The sequence below is a fragment of the Phalacrocorax aristotelis genome, chromosome 1 (assembly GCF_949628215.1).
Source record: "Phalacrocorax aristotelis chromosome 1, bGulAri2.1, whole genome shotgun sequence".
In the NCBI taxonomy this organism is placed as follows: domain Eukaryota; kingdom Metazoa; phylum Chordata; class Aves; order Suliformes; family Phalacrocoracidae; genus Phalacrocorax; species Phalacrocorax aristotelis.
The window spans coordinates 7,154,738-7,166,753 of record NC_134276.1 but is presented as its reverse complement, the minus strand read 5'-3'; the positions used below and the strand labels follow the sequence as shown (position 1 = coordinate 7,166,753).

Genomic DNA, 12,016 nt, shown 5'->3' with positions numbered 1-12,016 from the left:
AGAAACCCTATCTTCAGATGGCAATCGGGTTAGAGAAGCGAGTTCAGCCAGAAACCTCCCAGTGACAGAAGTTTGCAAAACAAACAATAAAAGGTACGTATTTAACTCCAGTATTGACAAAGTCAGTTCTTCTCAATGTTCAGAGTAACCCTTCGGCGCACTCTTATTCCAGTACTTCAGGTAATGAATCTATACGCAAATATCAGGAGAAGCAGGAAAAGCAGGCAATTCAAGGAACGCTCCCCTTAACCTAACCCCTTCTGCAAGAGGGAAAGGCCAGGCGGGTTTGCAGAGCTACTGCACAACTTCACTAGGCTGCCGGTACTGCCTTCTGCAGAAACGCGGAGGAATACAAAGGCCTTTAAGGAATACAGCGGTTAGAACCGCCGCGTGCCTCCCGCTGAGCACGGTCAGTCCCAGCTACCAGATGGCGGGTTGAAGCTTCTCCAAGCTTGATCCCACGGTTGTTTCAAACCCATCTCTAACAGTCGTAGACTTAAAAGGCTACATACACCTTGTCTGTCCCCTGCAAAGTGCTGCCATATAAGCCCGCAGCTTACACTTGGGGGCGGGCGGGGAAGGAGGTTTACAGCTACTGCCAAATTCAGTTACTTCATAATCTAATACTTCCGAGTGTAACAGGTGAAAGAACAGCACCACAGATACTTAGGAAAAAGCTGTGATAGCACAATCTCACAAAGCCGCCCTTAGAGGTAAGGCAGCAGAGGAAGCAAACTTTGGGGAAGAAGCCCGCCTTCAGCAGACGGCACGGACATTCTTACCCTTGCCCAGAAAAACAATGCCTTAAAAAACGCTGTCCTCTTTGTTCTGTAAGACCAGCTCGATGCTGCTGACCTGGATATAAGAAGCTAGGAAGCAATCCTTACATGAACTACCGGCTCGTGCAATACATTTGTCCAACACAAGACGATATTAAAACACTTTCAGAGAAGCTGACCCAGCTGTAGTTTGTTCCCAGCTCTGTTTTGAACATACGCACCTGTGCTCCCGGTACGGGGCCAAAAGGGTTTGGTGGTCTCATGACTGGCTGGCTGTATATTAAGGTTGGCTGGGTCATTACTGGTATGCCTCCCATCTGCGACGGCTGAAAAAGTGCAGATGACATCAAATCACACATAGCATTAACACACTGCAAGCATTTAAGGAGAGAAAGGAAAATGGCAAGTTTTGGTCATATTTGATCTATGCAATCATACAAGATCTTTCTAAGCAACAAGATTCTTCTGCAAATTAATGTTATAGAAAGGAGCATCGGAGCCTTCAAGTTCTCCATGACAACTGAGCCCATTCAACCTCTTGCTGCGGGGGTCTGGAACGCTGGAATACTTGTTTAAGCACGAGCATTTGTGCTGCTCCTCTTGCTCCCAAAGCTGAGGTCTGACAGCCCTTCCCCGTCTGCCTTCGAAAGCACAAGAACAGCTTCACAGATATCAGAGCTGACAGGGATCAGGAAAGATTGAGAACTGAGAACTGTATGTACAATTACTGTTAAATCGTTATGCAATTAGAGTCTAAAGTGTTACTGACACTGGCTGAGCCAAATTAAAAGTTTAACATATATTAATGGTCTTAGATGTCATGTTTTATTTGTTTCACGCCCACGCCATCTCTGGTGCTGCTTCCGGCACTCCCCGCAGGCTCGGGTCGATACCCAGCAGCAGTCGTGCTGAGGCAATCCCCGTTCCAAGCCGCTTTTCCTTGATGAATCCTGGTGCTCCTCTCCTATCATGCCAACCAGCTGTTTGGGCAAGCACATGGTGAGCCCGTTCAAGAAACGGACCCTGATGAAAACCCCTTACAAATTAGTTAAAAACAACGGCTGGCACAACCAGCCTTCCCAGTTTGCCCTCGCCAAGGGAACAGCCGGCTGCCAGACTGCCGCTTGGAAACAGCCGTGCTCAGGACAACGGTACCTACCACTCCTTTTAGGAAAAATTAAATGCAAGGATCGTAAAATGGGTCAACATTTCAGAGGTTTCTAGCAGTAAACGTCCTGAGTAAAAGTTTGAATGAGCCAGGACAGTTGTCAGGATGTGTTATACAGCCTGATGGTCATTCCGTAACAGCCCGTCTCACCCATGTGCTCCGACTTCCCACACCTTAGAACAAGTTACAGCAACTCGGGATAACAGAGCTGTGCCTCCTGTTCCTTCCAGTTCCCGTTTCACCCTGGCATTCAAACCCCACAATGAAAGCTGCTTTATGAAACACACAAAGATGACTTTCTATGAATACGTTACCTTCCCCAGCTGCTGAATCAAAATGACTAAGAAAACGCTTCCAGTACCGTCAGTGCAAAGTTGTGCAGATCGGGTGTGAGTCAACACTAAAGGCAGTTTAACCACGACTTTGCACACAACTTACTACAGTTCACGGGTGGGTAACGGGGAACATGTTTTCTTGAGGGTCTTTCGGGAGAGCATCAGTTGGCCACTTTTGCAGCTCACTTACTGAGCATATGAAAATTATAAACCATTAATCTAATTTGACGATATGATGAAACACTTAAGCTTATTTTTATTATACTAATCTGTGACCCATTTAACAGAATAATTGTCCTAAGGAAGCTCTCTCCTCTTTTATTCACCCAGCAAAGTTGTGCTACATCAAAGCCATACTAACAAAGAAGAGTTAAGGCATGTTATTTCAGAATCATTTCAAAATTTGAGATAACAAGAATTTGAACAACTTTTCAGAACAAGCAGCAGCAAGGTCAGGTTTATGTCAGAAGCCTTCCGGTATTGGTGTGTCACTAAAAGCTCCAGTCCTCAGCTGACACCGCAGCACACAGCAGCGTCACAAACTCGCAGTTTTGTGGCATCAATCATTACAGGCACCTTTCGCTGAGGCTGGGAGCAAGTATTTGAGGAAGATGTCACTTCTCCAATAAAACATTCCCGTTGTGAATGCACCTATGCTCACAATACACGATTTCTACACCAACAAAGCCCACCAGGAATAGACGCTGTCTTAATTTTAAAACATTTTTTGAAAACTACATGAGGTAAGAAAGGGCAGGCCTAATCTCGGACAAAAGTCACTGAATTAGTTCAGAAAACCAGGACTTAACAATTTGGTGAAGAATAAACCAGTGGGAGCTGAAATTCAGTCTTCAGTAAAACAGTTCAGAAAAATGGCTGCAACCAAACGATACGCGACCGAGCAATATGCGCGCCAGACGACGTCGGGCTGCAGGAGCTCCACTCACCATGCCGTAGCCCATCATTCCTGTCGGCGTTGTGGCAGGGTACGCCATCACAGGTGGTGCCTGGTGTGAGAAACAGGGGTGAACTGAGAGGAGAAGAGATCAGCTGCATACTGGTAAGACTTTGCTCTCTAAGGGTCAACTGCAGCACTTGGCTTATTATGAACAGAGCGAGGGATAAATAGGATTTGCAGTCTTGTCTCAAGAGTGTATCCAAATTATTTCAGATGGGATATATTACCTCAGCTAAAGTTTCTAAGTGATCTCGGCAAACCTACACTAGGTATTTTCTCTTAACCCCTTAGGATTCTGGTTGACTAAATTAAACCACAAGCTACCGTTCCCTCAGCATCCTGTTTAAAGAACAGTGTGAGCCACAAGTTTGAGAGAGAAAATTCAGGAAGCAGAAGCATTTTTTTTAATCCCATGAAGTATATACTTCAATTTCAAAATCAGAAGTAAAGGTACACCACGAGTCTTAAAAGATAATTTTCAAGACTGAAAGACCAAATTGCCATTGCTTCTGCCGACACGACAGGAATTCTCTTCTCTCGGGCCAGGATGTACGCGCTATGTGCATTCGCCTACCGAGCTGCAAAATAAATTCAGCCCTAACATGAAATGTCCAACTTGCGTTCCCTCTCACTCACCCACTTAGTACAGAGAATTTGAACTGCTTAAAGGTCCTCTTAGCACTTTGCAGATACATTCATATTACCCTTAACCTAAGGCAACTTCTATGACGTTACAGAAGGTTGCTGTCAACAGACAACACCTGGGGTGAAGCTACATTTTGTAAACAACTTGGCAACATATACATAAAAAAACAGCTGATAACTCTTACACAGAAAAATATATTTCTGTTGGTTTTGGCTAGGACAGAGTTAGTTTTCTTCACAGTAGCTAATATGGGACTATGCTTTGGATTTGTGCTGGAAACAGTGTTGGCAATACAGGGACGTTTTCCTCCTTTACACAGAGCCAAGGCCTTTCCTGCCTCTCACCCCACCCCACCAGCGAGGGGCTGGGGGGGCACAAGGAGCTGGGAGGGGACACAGCCGGGACAGTGACCCCAACTGACCCCAGGGATGTCCCACACCATATGACGTCATGCTCAGCATAGAAAGCTGGGGGAAGAAGGAAGAGGGGGCGTTCGGAGTGATGGCGTTTGTCTCCCCAAGTCACCGTTACGTGTGATGGAGCCCTGCTCTCCTGGGGATGGCTGAGCACCTGCCTGCCCGTGGGAGGGAGTGAATGAATCCCTTGTTCTGCTTTGCTTGCATGCGCAGCTTTTCCTCTCCCTATTAAACTGTCTTTATCTCAGCTCAGGAGTTCTCTCACTCTTCTGATTCTCTCCCCAATCCCACTGCGGGGGGAGCGAGCGAGCGGCTGGGTGGTGCTTGGTTGCCGCTGGGGCTAAACCACAACAATACTATATGAAGAACTGTCTTTTCCTAACCATAGTCTTTGTTCTAGAGTTTCTTTATCCGCTTTCTAAATCAGTATTAACTCTTACAAGGACAAAGAGTGTGGGGTTAGCTTTTTTCCCTCCCCCCAGACTAAACCTGGTGCTTATAAACATTCAGGTAACTTGCTGTCTGCCCACTCCACCTCCTGTTAGTCTGTCCTTTAAGAAAGAAAGCCTAATCTTCGTGCTGTGGCTGTGAGGGTTACTATTCATGACAAGACAAAGACCATATGCATTTCTCGGTACACAGAGATTACTGACACAGGAAAGAGGGAAGCGACAAAATATTAATAATACTGGATTAATTAAAGCATAGAGATTGTAACATCACGAATAGGGCAGCAGCAAAGCTGTTTCTGAATTCAGTGCTAAGGTATCAGCTGCATTTTCATAGATAGTAGCCATTGTCACTGGCATTTCCGTTGCCGTCAGAACAGATTTCCCCAATCAAGAATTATCTAGGCTGTGTACTGTCCACCTGTTTCACAGAGCTGGCAAAGCTAGCCTGAACATTACTTTTTTGTTTTGTTTGGCTTGTGCACCCACACCTACACACACACAAACATGCTGACTGAATTTAGTTTTGAGTGCTCAAGTATGGACCTACCATCCTTTAGTTAGAGTTACCCTGCAATAAAAACAGAATACAGGGAAAGACCAATATCACTGTTGACATAAAGAAAAAAATCCTTTGAAATGAAAGACTGCATTCCTCAGACAGCGAGCACAGGTTATTGCTTGCCCTTTGTGAACTGTCAGCATGGATTTTCTTTTTTTATTTGAGAATTAATACATATTGGTCTCTCCCCACTAAAAAAAAAAAATAAAAAATATCAAGATCTACCATAACCGTGGATAAAGTGCCAAGTATAACAGAAGCCCGTGAGGTTTCATGCAGTTATTCAAACACAAACAATTTTATCTTCATTCAAAATTCACTTAGTGCACTGAAGGCAGCACAGACACACACCCCAGCTCTCTGGCAGCAAATGGTACAGTTTAAAGCAAGGAAAAATAATCTCGGTATTTCCCATGCCATCATTCAAGTCAAGAGCCTGCAGACCACCTATGAAGTTCGTGTATGCTAGGAAAAGCTTGATTTTTTGGCACACCAAAGATTTTAAAATGAGAAATGTGTAAATAGCAAGAAGGTTATGAGATTCTGCAACAGCAGTGGTTAATATCAGCATGCCAGTCGATTGCAAAAAGGCTATGGGTTGTTTCACTTACGTATTGTGGAAAATGCATGCCATTCTGTATTTCCCAGGGAGAACAATTACATAATGCAATAACACTGGATTAGAAGCAAATACTTACACAACGGAATATACACAGATAGCAATTTAGTTCACAAATACATTAAATGTTTACCCCAACAGATTCTTGTAATTCAAGCCATTTACTGAGACAACATACACCTGTGATACTGTCATCGTTATTAGGTTTGTAATTTGTTTTGCATAGTCCATTTATTTGGTATATGCCTTTTTTTCCAAAGATGAGGAAGCCTGATTTTCAAAAGCATATTTGTTTAGCAAGCAGCAGCAACTCCACAATAAATAGACCAGCAGAGGAAAACAAACTTTTTTTTTCCACCTAGGTTATTTCTGTTTCAAGATTTTTATGTTAATAGAACAGTTTCACAGGAAAAGTATCTCAACAGTATCTCTAAATAATAAAAGCTGTTAAGTGTAATGACTTATCACAAGAAGATGTATATACAAGACATGAGTTATTAAACAGATTCAAGCACACAAGTAAACTCAAACCACCAGTCATTAAAGCAAGGGAGCAGTTACGGTTTCTTTGATACCTACACACCCTTCAGTGAGGCCCACAAACGTTTCTCCCTACGTCAATGCAGTGAGCTGATACGGGACACCCAGTAGGGAAGAGGTGGTGGATCCAGGGAGACAAGCTCTCTTTCCAGATCCACAAAGCTGTATTATCACACTGCGGATTCAACCTCCCCCGGAGAGTTACAGGGTCAGATGCAGTAAGTCCTCAGGGGTGGTTTGTTACCCGTTCTGTCCGTGCACGGTCCCTCCAGGTCATTGGTGAAGGGGCGAGTGGGATTCACATGCAAAAATGTTCTGTTAGCATTGTGAAAACCACTCACGTGAACTCTTAACCTCTTGGTTTTTTTTACACGTAATTAAGAACCCTCACTCTACACACTACCCCCAAATCCTTGCTAGTGCTACCTGCTACAATAGACACTATGAAGTTCTGAATGCATGTCAGTTTTGATGATCAACAAACGTGCATATTGGGGCAGGAAAGCAGTAGTTACGTACGTTGAGAAAGCTATAGCCCACGTCGCTGCACAGACACCTCTGCAAGTATCAAGAGGATTAATCCATCGGCCTGTTCTCACCCCCAGAGCAGGCTGAGCTGTAACACGTACATACTAGAAGAACATACTTTTCCTAGACTGCAAAGTGGCCCCCTCGCACCACTGGAATTAGGTCAGTTGAGCGGAGCACGAAGGCTGCTCTCTTGCCACGCGAGAGGCTGGTCAACCACCACTGGAGTTTATGCTAAGCCTGCACGTGTCACATCACAAACTATTTACCAGAACTGCACAGCTAAGGCAAACAGATCCAAGCACTACACATCAAGCCAACCACTTCGATTTTCTACTACCCTATTACTGCAACTATAAATCACTTCCAAATGTCTCTGTTATACATCAGCCTGCATACGTAAGCCGCGGGGAACTCACTATTTTAAAACGAGTATTTGCTTACCAACGTTGGAGCGTTCCATGCAGTTGTTGGTGCGATCTTGGGTTGCCAGTTGGAACCACCTGTTAGTTTCTTTTCACCTGGCTGAGTCCAGTTTACATCACTTCAAATGAATTTTTTAAAGAATTGTTAGAAAACATTGAATTTTCTTACAAAAAATCCCTCAGGTAAACTCTGTTTCCTCTTGGAAATGTGGCTTCTTTTGTTAGTTAAGAAACTCATTTAGCAAAGAAGTTGATAAAGGTCTTGTGACAGCTTGTTTTGGCTAGGAAAAGTTTAAGGTAAGACATTGAGCATGAGCCACCTCAGCTTTACCTAATCTCAGTCAAGTTTCCCAGTACAGGTAAGTTAGTCTAGCTGACTTTTCTTGGGTCAAGATAGTTTAGTTAGGAGCAACTAGATTTCTGAACGATTTCAGAGTTGGCAGAGATAGTCCCAATAAGCCTGAAATTTGCTAATCACACTCTCAACTTTGCTGCTAGAGCAGATGTTTGCTATTCGAGAATATGTCTTGCTTCAAAATTCACTTGTCTAAGGGTCATCCGCAACTCCGTGGTTGTAGTTTCACAATCTTTAATGCAGCTCCACACAAGCTCAGAACACACAAAGTATTTATAAGGTGTGCTAAGATTACCTACAATTACAAATATTTTGAGGAACTCATTCCCTAAATATATACAAAGTCTGAAAGGAATCGGAGACAGGAGGACACCTTGCCTGCTGTTGTCACTGTCACTACCACTCAGTCTACAGCCACCTTCCAACAGCTCTCAACTATTCATTATACCTTGCATGAGAAACAAAGTGCAGTCCCAAACGCGCTCTGAAGGTTAACATTATGGTGTTACGCACAAGTTTGAACCTGTATTTTCATAAAAATTTATTATCCAGGAAAATCAAAATGCTAAGCTTTTGATTAAGCATACTCACTTTTTAGTAGTTCCATTTCCAATGCCCAGATCTGTCACAAAGTAGAGAAAGATACTATTGAAGTTCAATTCATTTAAGAGAATTAAATAACTACTTCTACACCAGTCGTTCAATACTTACTGCCTACAAGATTGGCTAAAGATGAATCCAGATCATCTGACACTAATTTGTTAGGTGGTACTTTGGCAACTGGAAGACTCTGGTTTTGAGAGGCCACTGTTGGTTTTAGGAGACCACCTAGTTCATCAAAGCCTTGGAATGACAAACAAAAAAGGTGATTCGAATCACAGGCCCATGAATGGCATGGCATTCAATTAAAGAGACAGCAGCTTCAACACAATGGCTAAAATACAAAATTTAACCTAGCGATGCTACCCTATACAAGGAGGATAAAACTTATTATGCCTCTTGATAAAGGAGATATTTACTACAGAAAGGAGATTTCACTCTACTAGTTTAACCAACATGACATCAATTTTACATGGAGCGGATTCACAATGACTGCAAAGTAATCAAAATGTAAAACAAAATAAGGAATAAACATCTAAAGTATTTCAGTCTTATAAAAACACATATGTATTTGCTTTTAGCAGATCACTGGTTTGCCCAAAAAGAATCCAATGTTAGGGGTCCGTTATCAAAAGACCAGAAAGTATTCACTTTCCAGCTGCTCCAAAGAACAGAGAGTACTGACTATAGCTGCAAACCAAATTAACCATGTATGTTTTGATAATTTATCACTTCCTGAAATAATCTTAACATCACAAGAGTAACATGTAGGCAAAGAGGTGACAAAAATGTGTTGCACAGATAAATAAAATTAAGATGCAACTTTACCTCTTCTGACCACACTCTACACACACAGGCTTAATTTCAGTTGACAACATGTAAAAGTGAAGGCTGTTCACTGTGTGAAATTAACGCGCAGAACATTTAAGTGAAGGATATATCAGTAAATATTTCACCAGGGCGCAAGGAGAAATAGTGTGAAGAAAAATTATTTGATTAATAAAGAAAAACTGGACGAAGAATGCTGCTATTGACCGTTTAGAGTCAGCTTTCTTTTCTTCAGCTAGAACACTGTCACAGCAGTTTGAGTAAATACAGATTAAGAGACTTATACCTCAAGAATAAAAAAGTTAAAGGATATACATCAGCTGTTTTAGTAAGTGTCTTACCACCAGAATCTAGGACAACATTAGAAGATTTGTTTCCAAACACAGACTCGAAGTCAACATTAAGGCCAGCTGATGGCTGTGGCTGAGCAACAGGAGATGGAGTGAAGCCTGTGGGGAAAAAAAAAGCAGTTGAACGTTTTTATAAGCATTTCCCATGAATCCACCTTATTTATGCAAGACAAATAATCTACATATTTGTTTGGCTTAAGTACCGCCGAAAGACTAGGAATACCTCAAAAGTGCTGATTACACCCTGACGCTGAGATGCATGCAAGAGAAAGGGGTGGAAGGAGTTTATCTGAAGTTTATTTGGGGTTACTCCTCCAAAGAAAGGTTTTGTCTTAAAAACTGGACAGACAGGCCATAAAAGACTCTCCTCCCCCAGCTGCTAAATCTCTGGACTAACTATTCACATCTTCCTTATTCTTTTACCAAATACTTACAATAAAATGATTGAGGAAATAACCACTATGTTTCTCCAGGAAAAGCAGCTGGCTGGGTACAGAATCTGTTTCAAGATTACCTGTCTGAAGAAGATTATTCCCTCCACGTTTTATATTAGTTGAGCAGTTCTCTTAGTAAGAACTGCAGTAAGGTCCAAACCATCCCAAGGTACCTGACTAGTAATGCCCATGATTAGACACTCTTAGTACTAATAATTTTTATAGCACTTGCTTAGTTATTTTTGCACACAGGTTTTGCAGGTAACAATGCTTTGCAGGTAAGTTTCTAGTTCTTGTGGCAAGATACAGGGAGTTAAAACCAATTTTCAACTCTTATTCCTGTCTGAACTTACTCCATTTATCTCCTTCTACGTATCCATAAAGCAGTGTTCTCCAAATACACTTTTTTTCCAATACTGTGAAAATTTATTGCAGTTCCAAGCATTGTATATGACGTGCAGCAGTACTGAGTTGGTAGTTCAGTAATATGGAAGCAAATGCTGATTTGCTTCTAAAATTGTGGGGTTTAATGTCATCCATGATCACGCACACAAGCATGCATGTACATCATCTCAATATTCAGGCAATTACAGAAGTAATTATTACTCTATATGAAAAGCACCAAAAAAATCCAATGGCATCTTGAAAATTAGCTTTTCTGTTTTCTAACAGAAATTTTCATGATACTGAGAAATTAAAGGCTCACAAATACTTCAGCAGTAAACCAGTGAGCAGAAATAACTGACAATTAGTATTTCTTGGATTTCGTTTAGCTTGCTGGACAGCACCTCATTTCCATCTCACTGTTTTCCTGAAATAAGTCACACTTCACCTGAAAAATTAGTAACTATAGGATGCTATCCCTGAACAAAAACTTCACAGAAAAAAACAAATTTGGATTACCTGTTCCCTCCTATTTGTCCTAAAGGAACATACAGCTCGTAACTCAAAAGCATCTATCGCAAAGAATTCAAAAAGAGTACTTTACATTAAACACAAGTGAAAGAAAACAGCATACAGCAAAACATGGGAAGCAGCAATGGGAAGAGGTCAGGAGTAAATAATCAACAAAACAAAATGAGTATCTTTATGACAAGTATACCGTCAAGTTGTAACAAGCCATTTCAGAGACTCTGAGCTGCGGACAGGAATTCCTTTGATGGGATGTGCTGCAACTCTTAAAACCGTGCCTGTACCAATGGAAAACTTGCCTTACAATAGCTCATATTTTCCTTTAGAAAATGGCCTTAACTGAAACAAGCCGAGTTTCCTGCTCTTGCATTGTAGAAAGTTTCGAGCTTTGTGAAGCTAACGAGATGAGATGAGCCAGAAGTCAAAAAACCACATACAACTCCTTTGAATCAGCCTCTGAAAAAGATCGAATCCTACTCCTGGTATCAACCACCAGCCCAGGGCATTTTCTCTAACATGGATGTTTTGAAAGGTGCAAAGGTCAGTATATTTAATGGAGTTTCTTTGAGGGAATAAACCAACAAGACTTGACAGAAACTCATCATCTGCTTTTTGGATATGGAACAGAGGGAACAGAGTCATGCATAGTATTTAACCTTTGGTTAGATGACTCTAGCTAATTTCTATTCAAAGACACTAAACCCAAAAAATGTGACTTTACGGTGCTCTTAAGAAACCATTTATTGAAGGTATCCCTAAACCTTGCATAGCAACAATGTCAACATTCCCTGTTCAATCTGGTTTGGAGAGATGATCATCTGCCACAGCCCTCAGCCCCTCCAACAACCATCAGGATGGTATTCCGGAACCAGCATCAGTATTGGGTTACTACACAGACGTCACACAGCCGCACAAATGATTAGCCAGTAATTTAATGCAGCGGATGCCTCTTTTGTATGTTCTGTTGCAAAGCTTTGTACTAGTTTAGCGCACTGTTTAAGAGTAATATATCCACAAGTGACATAAGCAGCAAGAACATCCCAATCCCTTCATCTTAAAAGCAATGAGGTAGAGTAAGATGAGAAGATACTTCAAACATGCAAGTCTTGTAG

General features: G+C 41.9%; 1 protein-coding gene across 5 annotated transcripts in view; it reads right to left on the bottom strand.

The window, feature by feature from the left end:
* The window catches only part of PICALM (phosphatidylinositol binding clathrin assembly protein), a 71,710-nt gene that overhangs the window by 7,757 nt on the left and 51,937 nt on the right, over positions 1 to 12,016 (bottom strand). For 3 of the 5 annotated variants that reach the window (XM_075077146.1, XM_075077310.1, XM_075076986.1), the window contains 7 exons: positions 9,550 to 9,657; positions 8,492 to 8,623; positions 8,372 to 8,402; positions 7,445 to 7,544; positions 5,925 to 5,948; positions 3,230 to 3,289; positions 1,001 to 1,105 (listed from right to left, as the gene is read on the bottom strand). In XM_075077146.1, coding sequence (XP_074933247.1) covers positions 1,001 to 1,105; positions 3,230 to 3,289; positions 5,925 to 5,948; positions 7,445 to 7,544; positions 8,372 to 8,402; positions 8,492 to 8,623; positions 9,550 to 9,657 — 560 coding nt within the window. The remainder of the gene's footprint in view (positions 1 to 1,000; positions 1,106 to 3,229; positions 3,290 to 5,924; positions 5,949 to 7,444; positions 7,545 to 8,371; positions 8,403 to 8,491; positions 8,624 to 9,549; positions 9,658 to 12,016) is intronic. The other 2 variants (XM_075077232.1, XM_075077065.1) reach the window with 1 other exon arrangement.